This window comes from Neltuma alba, unplaced genomic scaffold (assembly GCF_004799145.2).
Source record: "Neltuma alba isolate B1F8T4 unplaced genomic scaffold, ASM479914v2 tig00011088_pilon, whole genome shotgun sequence".
In the NCBI taxonomy this organism is placed as follows: domain Eukaryota; kingdom Viridiplantae; phylum Streptophyta; class Magnoliopsida; order Fabales; family Fabaceae; genus Neltuma; species Neltuma alba.
The window spans coordinates 302892-320052 of NW_021635829.1; the positions used below are offsets into that span (position 1 = coordinate 302892).

Consider the following 17161-nt stretch of genomic DNA (forward strand, 5'->3'; position numbering starts at 1 on the left):
TCTTATTTGTCAATTAAAATCGGATTTATTTCTAATTTTTCCCTCTTAACTTCAATTTAAAATAAATTATTCACAAAATTATGAGTAAAAAAATTAAGATGAGGATTTGTCCATATAGAAATATTTAATTGATACCCCCGATTTTAATGTTTTACTCTCTGATTTTTTTTTTTGACCACAGGTTTCAATTTATTTATGTTTTATGATTTGATTTTTGCTGCCGTCCCCAAAATTTTAAATTAACGCCGTCTCTCCGGTTGTCCGTTTATCCGCTATCGTTCAATCAGAGTAATATAAATGCAAAATGTCCTATATCTTTTTATTAATATTAAAATCATACCTACCCAAATTATAGGAGTATTTTAATTTCTGTACACCTAGATAGTGCCAATAGAAGACTTTTTTTTAAAAAAAAAAAAATTCAATTCCGTACAACTACTTCTTCATTCGTGCATATAACAATCAAATATGTGCTGGTCAAAAAAAAAATCAAATATTTCTTTATTATTGATGGCAAAAAAAATATATATAGTTTTTAATTATTAGGTGAACTTTCTACATATGGCAGGAATTTAAGAAATACTTTGAACTATTTAACTTTGAATAATATAATTTACTATAAATTGTGAATAAGTACTAGATTACATATTTTACTATATAATTTACATGAAACTTAAGGCAAATTTAATATAGAAATGTACTTATTGATTTTGTCTCTACGTTTATATATTTAAATAGTATTTATACAATTAAATATTTCATTCATATGTTATTTCCATCGAAGAACTTAACGATAAATACATAAAAAAAAATATCTGTTTTTGTAAGGAGCCAAATGGTCCAATGTTTTCGCCAAAAGAAAGCAAAGAAAAGGGTCCCACTCCCATGTGCTCTTACTTTAAGCGGGATTGTTATTGTTAAAGCTTGTAATTAATACAATGACTTCAAATTTTATGTTAACCATAGCGCAAGCTAACAATTTCTTTCAAAGTGAGACCCATTTTTAATGACTTATAAATATGACTATGTTTTATATCTCATGAGTTTGTTGAGTTTCAGTCTCAGGCTTTTGTTTACTTTTAGTTTATATTAGGCTGGTTTTTGTCTACTGATTAATTGGACTATGCTCAAATAATCTTTTTGTGATGGGTAGACTTTTTTATATGTATCTTTTTATCTTTTAATAAATTTTCCTTTTAATTAAAAAAAAAGGAAAATCATTTTATATAATAGAAACTTATTTTGGCTTAGAATATAGAGAATAAAAGACTGTCCTCTTCCAACTATCTTTGCTACAAATCTAGTAAGAATTAAAAGATTGTATTTTTTTGGCAAAAATATTTAAGAATCAAATCTTTGATCACTTTCTTAATGAACAAATTAAAACATCTTTCACTTCAACCTAATTAAGTCATTATTAATAATGATATGGAGAATCAATATTCATAATATTTCATCAGTATAAGTCGCTTCTATAAAAATTTATTGGCTCATGATATAAGTCGCTTGGAAAGTAATTAATACTTATTTATTAATTTTGCTCTTGTAATTAATACTTCAATGTGACTTTATTTTTCTCTCTCATTCACAATCTCATTTCATGTGAGTAACGTTTAAAAAAAAATAGTTAAAAGCCCTTGTTTAAAAACTCAATTAGCTAAAAGAAGCAAAATTTGAATGAGTGCAAATGCGCAACTATGATTTATGAGTGTAACTTTTTTTTTAACTGTGTGTAACATATCATCAATGATATATAATAATTATCAGTATGAAAGTCATTTGCACATAGCAAAAGATATGTTGCACACAACAAAAAGAAAGTTACATTCATGGATCATAGTTGCCAAATAAGTTTTCAAACAGAAATTTTTTTTAAAACCAAATTTCCAAAAAAAATAATTTGACACCGGTTTAATAAATTAGTTTAAGTGACTTGAATTACAGATGCGAGTACGTAATTTTTTATATGCGACGTCGTTTATCTTACCTACGGGACCCAAATTTCCAGCAACCAAACGACCGATACCCAGCTCAGGTGGGACTTGGTCTTGCTTCGCCACGTAATTTTGCTTGTTCCATGCCAATAGCAGCCGTTTGGAAAGTCAAAACATTTGGGTTCTTTGGAACGAGCCAAAAGAAAATACCATTTTTATTTTTTCAGACGCATAATTTTGAATTGAAAGTCAGAAGAATTTACAGAGAGGCAAACGAAGGAAAGAAATGAAGTAGAATGGTCAAACATTGGCGATAGCACAGGTCAATGGTTGATAAACCCCCCCTCTCTCTTTCTCTTTCTCTCTTGCTGGGTCTTCGAATTCTGTAAGGGAGCTTCCTGGGTCTGATCCAAAAAGCTGAATTTTCTCGAAGAATTCTCGTCTCTGCTGTTTCTGTGGTTTCTTTCCAAGCTTGGCTTAGAAATAAATGGCGGTAAGTTCTTTTCCCTCTGTTTAAAATCTTCTTGTTTCTCTTATCTATTTCCATCTTTTGCCCGTGCTTTTATTATAACTCTGTACTTGCTAAGATATTTGAGAAAAGTTTCAGGGATTCCGAGTCTGAATCTCCTGCGTAATGTTGCTTTTCTAGCCAAGTTAAGCAACGGTCCTTTTTTCTCCTTTCACTGTCCATCTTTCTTTTTTCATTCATCTCCGAAAAGTTTTGATACAGTTGACCAAAACGAAATATTTTAACCGCCATATCGACCAAGGCAGCTTTGTTTTGGCCTCGCAAGTCATTGAGGTTATTCCATTAGAATCTTACCAAGTGGAGGTTTCTTGGTGATTCTGAGATGTGCAGCTAGTTTTGGTAACCATGTCTGTGAATCCAGGTTGGTTTCCTTTTCATGAGATTCCGAATTTAATAGGGGAAAAAACCGACAAAATTGAAAATTCTGTTTTGTGGATGTCTCGAATTAATACCGAAGCAAGGAGCTAGGTGAGCTGCAAGAGTCTGTTCTTATGCTCTACTCGTAGGTTTGTGAATGTTGGGTCAGACGTCCCACTTCGATGTGATTTACTGTTCACGCCAAAATTTCCTGTAACGCCATATGCATTTGTACTGCTTGGTAACGTATCTGGGATGCCTTATCTGACTATTTCATTCTTCTCACATGTCATAGGTTTAAATTAGTGATGGTTACGCCATAGTAAGCGTCATTTGAGGATTATATTTATGTTGGTAGATGGGTTTTATTTGCATGGAGCTATATGTTTTAGGGAAACAGTAAAATATTTTAGCAACAATAACAAGGTAAGGCTATATCTTGTTGATTTAAGACTGGCTCTATGTATAAAAGGGAAAAGCATGTGCACAAGATTAATAGCCCTGTCCAGATTCCAGCGAAGTTTGGCTTTTAGAAATTCTGATGAACTTTAGACAGAAATTTCACCTATATTCGTATTACTTTCCTCTGGTGTCAAGTGAAAAATGAGCCAAGTTTAGTTCATTAACAAGATAGCGAAGCCTTTGTTTCTCATTTCTTGCAAAATTTTAAATTCTGAAGAATACCATTCAAAATATTGAAAAAGGAATCTTCCATTGAAACATTAGTTCAAGATTCAATGGCTGAACTGTGATCAAACCAATTGTAATTAAACCAATATATTTTAAGTATATAATAACAAATTTTAATAAGACAGATGAAAAAACAATAACAAAAATTTATGAAGAATTGATTTCAAATAAAAAACAATAATATGAAGATAAATTGCAAGTTTAATATTTGATTTTGTTTGTTGGTATTATATTTTTAAAAAATATATTCGTACGTAATATTAAATATAAAATTTTATATCTGAGTACAAACCTTGTCTTGATATATCATCCTAAATTCCTTAAGGAAGAAATGTGGATTCTATGGTCATTTACACTACTGTCATTGCTTCTGCAGTTAAAGATTGTGCTGCACCCACGCGCACATGCGTACATATATTTAGCACTCTTCAACAAACTCTTCTCTTTCAATGGTCATTCAGTTACGCAGTTGTTACTCATGGATAGGCAGTGTTTTTACCATGCTCACTAGTAGGCTCTTCATTTAATATTTAGACATTTGCAGCAGGCCAGACGCTTCCGTGATGTTGAACCCAAGGTTCTTTAGTCATTTTTTAAATACCTAAAATAGTTTTGAGATACTCAAATCATTCCATATCCATCCCACTTCCAAACTATATATCCCTTGTATCCAAGCAGCAGACATACATTTGAGAGAGATCTACGTTTATTAGCTAGATATACTGTCATCTGAATTTCACTATATGGATGGAAGCAGATGTAGCAACAAAAGAGTGGTAATTCTTAAGTCTGAATATACATGGATGGTGTCTTTTAGGAGAGATCAGTTTGATTGATTGGTTTGAGAAAAGAGTGAAGAAATCTGTGGCAGTCTTGTTTGTGCCATCTATATATTCAACATTGGGTGGCACAAATCCAGTGCCTTTTTGTTTAGTGTGATCCATTCTGGAAGAAAAGGTAGGGACATTGAAACAAAGTGATGGAAGAAGAGAACTGATGAGGGGGTAGAGAGAAGAAAGAAAGAGTAGAGATTTAGTTGGGGGCATTAGAAGTTGCAGGGTGGAGGAAGAAGGAAGAAATGGAAGGAGCGTTGAGAAAGGTGGCATTTGCTTAGTCCCACGTTCCTGAAATGAATGAAAACAAAGAGGACTGGGCCCTACGTCATGGAAGGTGAGGGGCATCTAAAGATGTAGGTATGGGCTAGGCTCTTTAAACAGTTGACAGCCTGAAAGGTTTGTGTCTTTTAGACCAGGTCTTTACAAGTTTCACTTGTCTTTGACTGGTTTGTTTCAAGTCTGGTTTTAGTTTTCTTTTGGTTCAGACTAGGCACTAGTCACTGGTTTTTGAATTCAACTGGCTGGTCCTGCTTTTCAAATATCATTATAATGGCCCTAGGTGTCTGAACATATCCATAAGGCTCTGTCTATCAGAAAACATCTAGGTGAGATAAAAATGATTGCCAAACAAAGAAGAATGACAGTTGCCTTGGACAAAAGTACATTGGATCTAGGATCTGAGAGACTATTAGCATAACTGAGAAAACAAATTTTGTGGTCATAAGCTAATCTCTCTATCTATCTATCTATCTATCTCTTATTGGCTAGCTATTAGTTTGCAAACAACTATGCTGAAATTAATATAGTCTGTTTTTGTAGGAGAAAGTAACAGAATAAAAGGGGGTAGAAAAATTCTCCATTCCTGGAACGGTGCTACAATTGCACTGATATTAATGTCATCTTCTAAAAGCTTTAATAAAGTTGACCCAAATTATAATTCTTTTATTGTCAATTGACCTCGGCAGCTTCGCTTTTGCTTTTTCAATTGATGAGGTTGTTCAATCAGAATCTTATCAAGTGTAGCTTTCTTTGTGATTCTGGCATGTGGCAACTAGTTTTATGAATCGTGTTGTGTGAAACATGTAACTTGGCGTTGTGAATCCAGCTTTGTTTCTTTATTATACAATTCTGATTAACTTTTTTTAGGAATTCAATTCCTGAATATTTTAGTTAATTGAATTTTTCTGTAGCAACAATATTAATTTAAGAATAGATACTATTATTTGGTTTAAGAGCTGTTATACATGTATAAAAGTGATGATAAACCCGATTATAAGTTATGGGCCTTTTCCTGATTCCAACAACATTAGGATTTACCAATTTCTCAGAAATCGTAATTTGATTATTTCATTTTCTTTTCGGTATTTCCTTACTCATATATCAAGTCCAAATCAAACTTAGTTTAGTCTGTTAAGAAGCTGATAAAGCTATGTCCGTCACTTCGCGGGAGAATGTATTTGCAAAAATGTGTGAGCATATTCAAATGGGTCTGCATATCAACAAAAAACATCTTTCAAATGTGATTAAAACGGTAGCCAACTCAAATAAGATAAACGATGGGTGGGTAGGACAAAGTAGGACCAACGTGTGTTAAATCAAATGTTTGATGAACTGATGTCATAACTGAGTAAATGGAAACTTCAGATCATGGGCTACTCCTTTGTTTTTTCATATCATAAGCTATTAAATTTGCTAAACCTAATTTAATTACATATTTGTTACAAAGGATGATTCACAATGTACTGCCGTTAGAAACTTGTATATGTAGAGGAAAAATATTAGGTTTTTGGACTAAACCTTTTGCCTGTCGATGCCCTAAAGTTGTAAACTAAATACAAGTTCTGAACAAGCTCTAGCTTCATCATGCAATTAGAATCAAGAATTCCAGATAAAATCAAGTGGTCATGCTTTATTATAGCTTCATGACAATTTGGACAAGCAAACTCCAAGAATCAAATGCCCAGTGTGGCTTTGTACATCCTAAGTCTGTGATGATGTTTAGAGATTCTGTAAAAGACTGCTTTAGAATACATATTTCTTCCTCAGTCGTAGTCTCTTTATTCTATTTTGAGGGTACCATATCAATATAGGATTTAATTATTGAAAGAAGATAACTCAGTCCTTGGAAGCTGGTAGTTGGCAAAGTACTTCGTGACAAACTGTTGAATCTCAGGGAGAATATGAGGTTTTCGAAATCTAATCTGACCTCATAGGCAAGGTGAGTGCTATCCCATCAGAGATTAATGGTAATTCGTGATCTCCTAACAAAATTCCCCTCTCCTTGTAGAAGGAGAGGATCAAGATAGAATGCTGATCCTCACAGATAACAGTTTACTTGTGCGGCTTCCTCTGTGGAATGAATTATTTTACCTTGGGTTTGCATGCTAACAGAACCTTTTACTTTCTACTCACTGTAAGAATTAAGTCCAATTGTCCTTGGCATGACAGGCACACCCCATATGATGGGTCAATCCTTGGCCTTTCTTATTTCTCCCCTACGTATTAATGGCATTATGTAAGTTGCTATTGAAGTCATGTTGAATTGTGATCAACTTATGAGTTCATGGGATTAATCATGAACTTTGTATTGCTCTGCATGAGGACTGCAAAAGATTGATCTTTATATGACGAGACACTGGATTTGATATACTAAGGCTCTTATTGAGTTCAAGTGTGAGGGGTTTATGTCCAGTGGAAAGGATTAGTCCCTTACAATGTAGCCAGCTAAAGTTCGAATCCTTGCTAAGAGAGGTGATCTCAACTAGTGTGTAACTATGTCTCAAATATGACTGCATCCAATAGGAGACCTGTCCGCAAGCCCAAAAACAAAGTGTAAGGCAGTTCGAGAATCCAATCCTTTTTTGTTCCTTAGGAGTAGGGCACCTTGGATTTTATTGAACTAAATGAGTAACCTGTGGAAAGATAGATGAAAACAGTAATCTGTTGCAAAGCTTGTAGGAAACCACAAACTTGGTTCCAATAACTTTTCCCCTCCTTTTCCTTTCAGTGAATTTGGTTTCCCAATAGATAGATTGGAGTTTTGAATTTAAAAAGACCTTAAATACTAATGACTTAACAACAGATGATGCAGGTAAAAAAGTATGATGGAAGGAAGATATCAAGAATTAGATGTCTTTCTATTAGAATGGCTGGTAGGGTATAATATTCTGAAGCAGAAAAGTGGATAACTTTTAGAGATCAAATTGGAAATGGTTAAAAATGAGCTAATTGATGACACACAATTCCCTAGATGAAACATGTATTGTTGATAACAACCAGAAAGGGGGTTACTTGAATGAACAACAATCCTGAGATTGAATATATTAAATGCTTAGCAATAGAGAGAGAAACTTTCAATTTGGTTATTGCATTTAGTTAGTTTAACAAGTTGCAACCTATGAGAGTGGGGGCCAAGCGAGGCATTATCTCTTCAGGTGTGATCTATACAAGCATTTTTGTATATATATACTGATATAATCTTGCTTTGTTTGGATTCATGCACAATCGGGAATAGATTATTTTAAGTTTTTTCAGCAATGTTAACACATAACTCGTTGGGGATTCAGTTCAATGGCTGAGATAGTAGAGAGGGAAAATTTTGTTGTTGTGATATGTCTGTTGTTTGTTTGCCCAGATGGATGCTAAAATTTTGATATCTTTATGGAAATTAGTTTGCTTGGCTTCAGTAACAGTCGTATGTCCTCCTCACCCCTTGATATATTGGTATATATTGAGATAACGGTAGCCAAACACCTCCAGCTACCCAAGCAACTTCCTAACTGATTTCTTATCTATTATTCATATAAAAAATAAAAGCAGAGAATGAGTGCAAACAACGCATCGTCTCAAACGAGAGATCTTGGACTAGAAGCTTGGACAAAAGCACAAGTCTGTCATACCCTGTGTTGAAATTTAGTCTAATTGAAGGAAGGAAAGTGATGAAACTTCAGAAAGCCCTTCTTTACCAATAAAGGTACTGAGCTACCTCCCAAGTCAGATAAAAGAATAGGAATAAACATATTTACAGTGTTTACAAGGGAAAAGAAAATGCGGAAATGACCAAGATAAATTATGATAAAAATAGACTCCCATAACATTAGAGAGGCTAGAGACTTCCCAAGAGCAGCCAAATACTTCCTTGAAGAGCTGCGAAGGCTTTGATAGCATCATGTCATCACAAAATCTTAGAAGGCCCATGAATGGTTTTGATTTATGTTTTTTCACTGTTTCTTTAGTAAAACCTAATATGAAATCATATTTTGACTGATATGGCTATGGTTGAAGTTACTTGTACTTTTTCTTGTAAAATCTGGATGTCTCCAGCAACACCAGTTCTTTTTGGGAGTAAAGTAGTAGCATTTTATATTTTGAAGGCTGATTTACTATTCTTGAAGTGCACCTCAATATGATCCTCATTGAAAAGAAAGCATAAAGAGGAATATTGTCTTTTTCCCTTTCTTTTTATTTGTCTCCTAAGTTTTCATTACTAGTGACAATGAGCTAGATATGTAAAAGGACATTCTTTAGCACTTGAAACTTATATTGATCAATATTTAACAGGCTCTTTTCAATTTGTTAATTGACAGCAACGATCTCGTGTGCCAAAATTTGGCAATTGGGAAAATGAAGATGTTCCTTATACAGCCTTCTTTGACAAGGCCCGGCAAGATCGAACTGGCCCAAGGATGACAAATCCAAATGATCCTGAGGAAAATCCTGATTTAGTCCGTCATAATTCATCTTCTGCTGACCAACATCCTTCAAAACCCAGAGCTGATTTGAAGGAATCAGCTGGAAAGAGATCAGCAAAATCATCACTTGATATACAGAGGAGCATGGATAGTAATCCAAATAATTCCTTTGGCTCTCCAGCTCGTTCTGGAGGCCATGGAGGAGGATCTGCTGATACCCGTAGAAAACCAACAAGACAAAGTGCTGGGTCTGAATACAGCTTTGAACGCTCACCCCTTCATCGACATGCAAGGACCCCAGGCAGAGATAGTCCCTCTTGGGAAGGAAGGAACTCCTACGAGAATAGCCATGGTACCCCAGGAAGATCCCGACTAAGACCGGTTAACCGCGATGAAAATGTTAGTTTTCTATATGTTCTACTGCTTATTACTATGCCTTGCATGAAAATAATTTTTTGAAGAAAAAAATCTTAGAATAAACTACCACTTTGGTCCTTGAAGATGCATTCATGCTGTGAGATCTGTTAATCTTGTGTCAGCAAAGTTGCCCATCTGATGGTTAGCAGTACGTCTGGATGCATACCAACAAAAAACATTGGACAATTGGGTTTAGATTTATAATTATGCTGGCAGAACATACAGATATTTGCCGAAAGTTCTCTTTGTTGGTGACCACGAAATAAGTTACTAACAATGCACATTGCAGAATTTTGGTATGGTACATGAACAACACAGTTAGAACATGAGCTTATTAGATGTTATTGCGGAATTGCATTGATGTATTATATGAAACGGTTGGACTCACAGGTTATTATCTTTCAAGAACCAAGCTATTGAATCAAACATCCCTTGAAGTCTCTGACATCAAAATGGCAGCATACACTATCTTAATTTGTGTTACATCAGTATGATCGATCAGTGGGAAATTTCTAAAAAATTTGACTTCTCTGTCTTTAGGGTACTTTTCTTCACTTTGAATTCTGTCGTTGAAATTAATTATGATATTCTCATTCTTGATGTGACAGCCGGATAAAGGTGCTGCCGTTCCTAAGTTTGGTGATTGGGATGAGAGTAATCCAGCATCAGCTGATGGATATACACACATTTTCAACAAGGTGCGAGAGGAGAGACAAGGTGGGGCTGGAAATGCGCCAGGCACCCCACCAAACAGACCATATGTTGTCCGGAATAAAGTTGATGACGACAGAGTCCAGGTATGAGCTTAACGACAATTCCTGAATTCTGTTAGGACTTGAATATTGGTAACTAGTTCTTATTTCTTAGTCAACTGAAGCTTCTTTTTGTACCCCTCTTTGGCTTCTACAGAGTTGCTGCTTTGGATGGTGCAAAAAATGATTTCTTGGCAAAGCGTGGATGAGATTCTAAACAGATAAACAATTTAACAATGTTGTTGTGAATGATCATGAGGTGTGTGTAGCACTTGTAAATATCCAAGGCTATCACCGCGGAAAACATTATTAAAGAGAGTTCAGTTTCTCTTCAGGGGCGTTCTGTACTATAATCTCCGGGTGCATGCAAAGTACTAGCACTTTGCGGACCTTTGTGTGTGGCCCTTAACAAACCATAGAGGCTCAAACTTTAAGGGCTGTTTTCACAAGTTCTACGTTAAATTCTAGTACTTCTGAGTGCACCTGGTCAAGATAGGACTGAAGCACCTGGAGAGAAGCTAAACATAGTGTATTTGATCATATTTCTTTACTATTATATGCTTTTTTACATACTTTTTCTTTTCCATTTGGTCAGCGAAGTTACTTTGAGCCTAAGATTGTGAATGTTCTTTCTTTCAAGTTTTTAACTTTTCACCCTTTCTTGTGTGACTGTCATGTTTTTTAACTTTTCACCCTTTCTTGTGTAACTGTCATGTTTTGACATTTGTTTTATCTGTATCTAGTTAAGATATTTAAAAAGAAATACGGGTTGTGTAATTCTTTACTGATAAATTGGTAAATGATGCTTGGTATTTGAATTAGTGCCATGACAGGTTTTCATTTAATTTTATGTGAGACGTGGTACTTGTAACCTTATATATCAAAATCTTATTAGAGGATTATATCTTTTTTTTTTTTTTCCCATAAACATTATAGGATTATATCTAATCATGCTCGGAAGAATACCTCATTTATCGGATTGATGAAGCATTTATACGGCATCGACAAAAAAAGTGACGTTTGAGAACCTGAGTAGGAGGTCTAGAAATAATCAAAATAATCATAATCATAATCATAACAAGAAGAGTTGGACAACTGAAGTTAGCATTTTTCTTTTTTGGATAACAAACAAGATTGTATTAACAATAAAAGATAAAAGTACAAGGTTAGACTTAGCATTATGTGTCCCGAATGAATCTGCTGAAACTCAAGGCTTACTCCAGCAAGGAGTCGTTTTACTTAACATAGCAGCTACAGAAAAATAACCTCTTTTTAATTCGCCTGAGAGAAACAAACCTTCTGATTACAGCAGTGAAGGATATAATGAGAGAATAATTCTCATAAAAGGCGAGTCTCCCCACAAGATTGCTGTGAATTCTGATGACTCACCATGCCCCTAGGACGTCATCTTCCTGTCAACATATTAATCATCAAGCAGTCTGCCTTCCATTTATCTCCATCATTCGTCACAGCAAATGATTTCGAGGAATTTTCTAAAATTTCTCTCTTTTGTGTATTTCAAAACTCCTTCAATTTAGGAACGAGACAAGACTTTCACTTTTAAGCATTAGCAGCAATCTGGACCCATCATTCACCTGGCAAGTACCCTCCAAAATTTTTTTTGAAGCGATATCAATACCATAGCAACAGAATGTGCATGTGATACAGTCGACCTCTTTAAAAATGCCCATAAGAGGAAACATAGGAAGAAGCAAGCAAAAGGCAATAATCCTTTCTGACCAGCCAGGGAGTTGACTTCTATTTCCTACCCTTTTGCAGAAAATAGCGCACACTAGTGTTTTTTTTTTTTTAAGGTCTGTGTACTAAGTTAATGTATTTTGGGTGACTGCTGTTTGCTTTTGATGATATTTGCCGTTGTGTTCTGAGCAGGGGAACTAAGCCATATTTTGAAGAGCATTGTGAGGAAAGAGCTGACCCCTCGAATGTCAGGCTCATTGTAAGAGCTGAGTGTGTGAACTATCCTGTAACTTCCCATCTTCCACCGAGTAGGAAGATCATTATTGTTTAATCAGATTCAGAGCATTATATTCCACTTTCTGTCTTCTTTTTGCTGTTTTATTGTGTATTTTCTGCTGTTTATGCTCTTGGTCCCTATCTGCATACAAACAAATTCATCCTTTCCTTACGGTTCTCTACGAAGGAAATCTCAAACTGATGACATTCTAATGGGATAGAAAGCTAATCTTGCTTTCTGCCAAAACTAATTACTTGGGCAAATAGATAGTAGACACAAATAGATATCAGCACTATCCCATTGCAAGAGCCAATGAATAATTCATTCCATTGGAAGTAAAATATTTGTTTAAATATAAGACATCTAAGAGATGTACAAGTAAATCCTGAAGTTGGCAACTTTTGACCCGAGTGAGGAATGGGAATATATCAAGGAGTACCTTAGACAAAGATAACACTTATACCTAACATGACATCAATAATGCATAAAATTGACAGAATATTACGTAAGAACAAATTTTATGATAATGGATAGCTCAAATAGTGTTGGTGACTGTTGTAGCTATGATTGATGTCAATGGTAAAGAAGCTCCAGAGCCATGGCTTGCAACATCGAAGCGTGGCACACGTGATTGTGAAATTCAAAATACCTAAATAAAATCGTGAATTATTTAATGATAGATATCAAAACACATAAAGTTGAAATAACTCAATTCAATGATCAGGGAACTCATTGGAGGTGACAGTAACAGACAAACCAGGAACCAGAATATGAATTTCATCAAAATTCATTCCACAATTCAGTGATGGTCCTTAAAGATATCAAATAGCTCATTAGATATGGTATGAAACGCGGTAATAAATTCCATTGCGTAAAAATAAATTTAGATGCTATATGGGAAATGAGGAAATTTAGGAAGCTTGTTAATATTTATTATTATAAGCATCTGCATTGTGAAACCAAGGGTCCGATACGTACAATGTCAAACAGAAGAGGGGGAAGCATTAGTTGGGAAGAAAATCAACACGGTTATGGCAAACAAGAACTGGAGTGGTTAAATATGTCCATTTTCCAGCAAAAGTACACTAAGACCCAAAAAAAATAATGGTAAGAGACGGAAATCAAGGCAGAAAACGGATAAGCTGAACTAAAGTCTGGCTTTAAACATTATGGGCCCAATTGAAGTAACTTATAAGTAATTTTTCAATCATAATTTGAAAAATACGAAATAAATATATGAGACAAATTGTCTCGGCTTACATAAAAACTTGCTTATATTTGATTTCAAAACCGGTGACAACAAAGGCCTACCTGGTTTAGCTTTTAGCTGCGGAAAAGGGTGCACGGGGCACATGCCGGTGCACACTTGAGAAGTGCAACACATTTGAGGCATTCGAATATGACAGTTAGCAGCATTAACGACCAATATCTAAGTTTCGTCCAGTACCAATTTGACAATGTTTATATAATTATCCATAGATAAAGTAATAGAAGCATCACTCCATGGACGACGTACTATAATCTACAGATAACTACAGTATTACATAGCTTATGCTTAAAATTAATTAGTTTAAAATTTGTAGAACTCTTACAATTTTACACAAAAACCATCTCAAGAATGAAACGAATAATACAACCCTTTTGCAGTGCGCAAATTTGCTATCTATAAGCATGCACAACAACATGCATATTGATGTGCATGCAAACTCAGATGATAGAAAGGATAGTGAGTACGCCATCTGTCTACAGCACTAAAATAAATACCATGATTTTTAATACAGTTATGATGTCGAGGAACAACTCAAAAGAACTTAATATTTAAAGTGAAAGGGAAGACTGCAAACTGAACATTCTCTCGTATAGCTCAAACAGTTCTTGCAGGGTCAGATGTCTTAACCTTCATAAAGGAAAAATCTTAAACTTCAATAAAAACATGTATCCGCTCCCTTCTGGATAGATTATCATGTGATTTCATATATTCAGAAAAGGTATTGACTCATACCTTTGCATATGCTGTAATCCATCCCAGAGCAGCTTGGAGAAATACCGTCTGTCTTTGAAGCAATAGCATCTCTGAGCGCATCTGTATCTATATTAACTTGTATACCAGCAAATATTTTACTGATTTAAATTTCAATTGAATATTTGGCACTTGATCTGTGAGCTTCATCATTGAAACTAAAGCAGTAGCTTCACAAGAGTGCCAAATGAAGAAACGCGGGGATTATGGAATACACATTTGGAAAGATTAAAAAGGATGTCATAAATCATAATTCAACAGTCTATAAATCATAATACAACAAAGTCATATTTTCTTGCAATATCAGTTGTCACCTGCTGTATTTTATTAATAATCTCAGGCTTGGAAATGCACTAAGAGAACATACTTCTTTGAAGGATCTTAGGCTGAACTGCTATATCATAGCCTCTCAGTCAACCTAACCATGAAGGAATTGACTGCTGATGCATTTAAAACAATCCATGAAGATTCAAACAATTCATGAAAGAAGTCTGCTCCAATCTCTTCGGCAGCGTTTCTAAATGCAATCCCAAATGCATTTCCTTTACCTGCACCGAGACGAGGCTTCCCACAAACACCTACAATCAACATTTTATTAGGTTCTTGAGATAAGCAAGCACATAGCAGAGGCTTCATTCTTGCTCCTTTCTCTCGCAAAGCATCCATAAGAAAATAACAGAATTTAGTCAAAGCTTGGGGGTAACCAAGTAACTTTGTGTCGGCAGAATCTTCAATTTTTACCCATCTGAATTTCCTTCCACTTCTTATACAGCCACTCTTGGTTATCGCTGTGCTTCCTTGTCTTAGAATGGCCCTTTGAATCTTGATTGCATGCTGCATTCCAGATTTTAGCTTATCAAGATTGCTCAAGGACAGTGCATCATAAGCTACACCAAATTGCTTGGAAGCACACGAGCCATCTGATTTCACAAATGATTCAAGCAGAGCAGTCACACCATATACCACATCTGCTGCAGACACCCTTGAATTATAGCCATGTATTCTTAAGAAACTTCGATAATAGAAATCAGTCAGCCCATACTCGGGTAGAAATCGCTCAAATTCATCTTTCATTTTGCGTTTGACTTCTATATTCATATATTGAAACTTCTGTCGGCAATCAGCAAGAGCGAACCCCATCCGGGCTAGCAGAAGATTCAGCTTTTTCAACCCATTGTCGCTCCAAGTCTTCAACTTAGTCGCAATGTACGAAGAACACAACATTGAATCAAACAGATTCCACTCTTTTAGCAACATAAGCCTTGGTTCCTCTTCGTATGTGATTCTCGTTGAATTAGGGGCCCGGATCTTTGTCCCATCTTTCAGTGTCACACAAGTTACCGCATCCAAATTGCCCGAACTGTTGATGTGCTGCTCAAGCTCCATAACCCCATCTTTGTATCGTTCGTCACTTAGCCTCTCATGAATAAACTGATCCGTCAAAGATACACAAGCGAGCCACAGCAGTTCATTTGTGTTCTTCCGCAGAAAATGGCATAACTCATACATCAAGCACCCAGATGGCTTCCCATGAAATGTACCCATATGATAATATTCCTTTTTCAGCTTTCGGAAAAGCTGAATTGGGTCTTGTTCATTATCCTGAGAAACTCGCCTTCGCTTCCTGGATCCACCCCCATGTCCCTCGTCTTCACTTTCACTGTCATTGTCGTCATCACTATCAGATTCCTCTTCAGCCTCCTCATTGTCACTATTTAAGTCAGTAGCATTAGCCAAAGCCGAGACATCAAAATCATAGGCCAAATCAGCCTGCTGCTCATCATCTCGTGTATATAGCACGACCACCCGATCATTGTCATCGCTTAAATTGTGAAGATGAATTGGACGGTGGCTATCAACCACGAAAATACGTGCAGAAGGACCCAGATTCAAAATTTTCCTCAAGTCCCTGTGGCACCCCCAATTTATCAACAGGATGGAAACGGGCTCGTCAGATGAATTTAAACTGGGTCCTGCATATCTGTGAATCTCCTGAAACGAGGACACAGGATAACATGCATATCGGACCGAATCAGATTCGAGAACGTGGAAGATGATTTTCAATGCGCAGAGCGAGTCCACATCAGACGTCGATGGGAATATGAGTAAGGGCGAAGAAGACGAAGCAATTGCCGACTCGCGTAGCCTGGTGTAGAAGGACTCTACCCTCTGCTCTCGCACCATAATAGCTCAACTGAACACAAGAATTAACAAGTTCACCCGAAGCTTTAGTGCAAAATGTTTCAACCCAAGCCAAAATGAGCTTAATTGCATAAACAACCGGAGGAATCTAAGACATCCAAATTAGTATAACTATGATTCCCAGAGCAACCAAAAACGAAGTCAGAAATCAGCTCGAACATTCGTCGCTTTCCGTCATGGAGAGAGTGAGAGGAATGAAAGGTTGGAGGTGAAACAGAAAGGAAGCTTGAGGCTAAAGCGTATCAATCTCAAATTTCCAGAAAGTCTTTGAAAATTTGAATTTTCCGTGTGTGTTTCGGGAACCTTCAGTCAGATCTAAGAGATAGAGGGAAAGACGAAAGAATTCGAACATTGCGTTTTGAAGCTTTAGCCTTTCTGCGAAAATTTGAAAATTTTCAAAGGCGCCGCGAAATTTTGGCGCTTGATGTTTTTGCGAACGGCAAGTGACGGTAAAGCAGCAGAATGGTAAGATGGGAACAGTTACACCCTAAGACAGTGGAGACATCGATATTAGTCGTTCGATGGACTCTCCGCGACTAACACGGGTCACGATCTAACATTTAAAAAAACAAAAAAAGTACTCGTACTTCTTTGGTTAAAAACTCTCAACAATATATCGGAGAAATTGATTCATGGACCAAAAAAAAAAAACAGAGAAAATAATGTTTGGTTTCTTATTTTGAAAGTAATTTTTATTTTTCAAAATAAAAAAAAACTTGTTTAGCAACTTGTTTTCAGTTCATTGTTTTAAAAACAAA

The 17161-nt window shown here is 35.7% G+C and overlaps 2 protein-coding genes across 3 annotated transcripts; one reads left to right on the forward strand and one right to left on the reverse strand.

Moving 5' to 3' along the window:
* Positions 1–2214: 2214 nt before the first annotated feature.
* LOC114761207 (RPM1-interacting protein 4) lies at positions 2215–10873 on the forward strand. 2 transcript variants are annotated; one of them, XM_028950536.1, is made up of 4 exons: positions 2215–2427; positions 8933–9436; positions 10063–10251; positions 10364–10873. In XM_028950536.1, exons 1-4 carry the CDS (start codon positions 2422–2424, stop codon positions 10391–10393), a joined length of 729 nt encoding a protein of 242 aa, XP_028806369.1. In that variant the 5' UTR covers positions 2215–2421; the 3' UTR covers positions 10394–10873. The 2 variants fall into 2 exon arrangements, with proteins under 2 accessions (XP_028806369.1, XP_028806370.1); XM_028950537.1 differs by lacking the exon at positions 2215–2427 and adding an exon at positions 8301–8319.
* A 1509-nt stretch (positions 10874–12382) lies between these two features.
* LOC114761205 (cell division control protein 45 homolog) lies at positions 12383–16666 on the reverse strand. Its single transcript, XM_028950534.1, has 2 exons — positions 14184–16666; positions 12383–12830 (listed from the first exon to the last, which is right to left on the reverse strand). Exon 1 carries the CDS (start codon positions 16383–16385, stop codon positions 14601–14603), a length of 1785 nt encoding a protein of 594 aa, XP_028806367.1. The 5' UTR covers positions 16386–16666; the 3' UTR covers positions 12383–12830; positions 14184–14600.
* Positions 16667–17161: the final 495 nt, after the last annotated feature.

What these genes read in the sequence shown, in the direction of transcription:
- LOC114761207 (XM_028950536.1), top strand. An exon ending in CGGTTAACCGCGATGAAAAT is followed by an intron (nt 9,437 to 10,062) that starts GTTAGTTTTCTA and finishes TTGATGTGACAG; the next exon opens with CCGGATAAAGGTGCTGCCGT. An exon ending in TTGATGACGACAGAGTCCAG is followed by an intron (nt 10,252 to 10,363) that starts GTATGAGCTTAA and finishes TGGCTTCTACAG; the next exon opens with AGTTGCTGCTTTGGATGGTG.
- LOC114761205 (XM_028950534.1), bottom strand. Translation starts at nt 16,385, where the DNA reads ATGGTGCGAGAGCAGAGGGTAGAGTCCTTCTACACCAGGCTACGCGAG.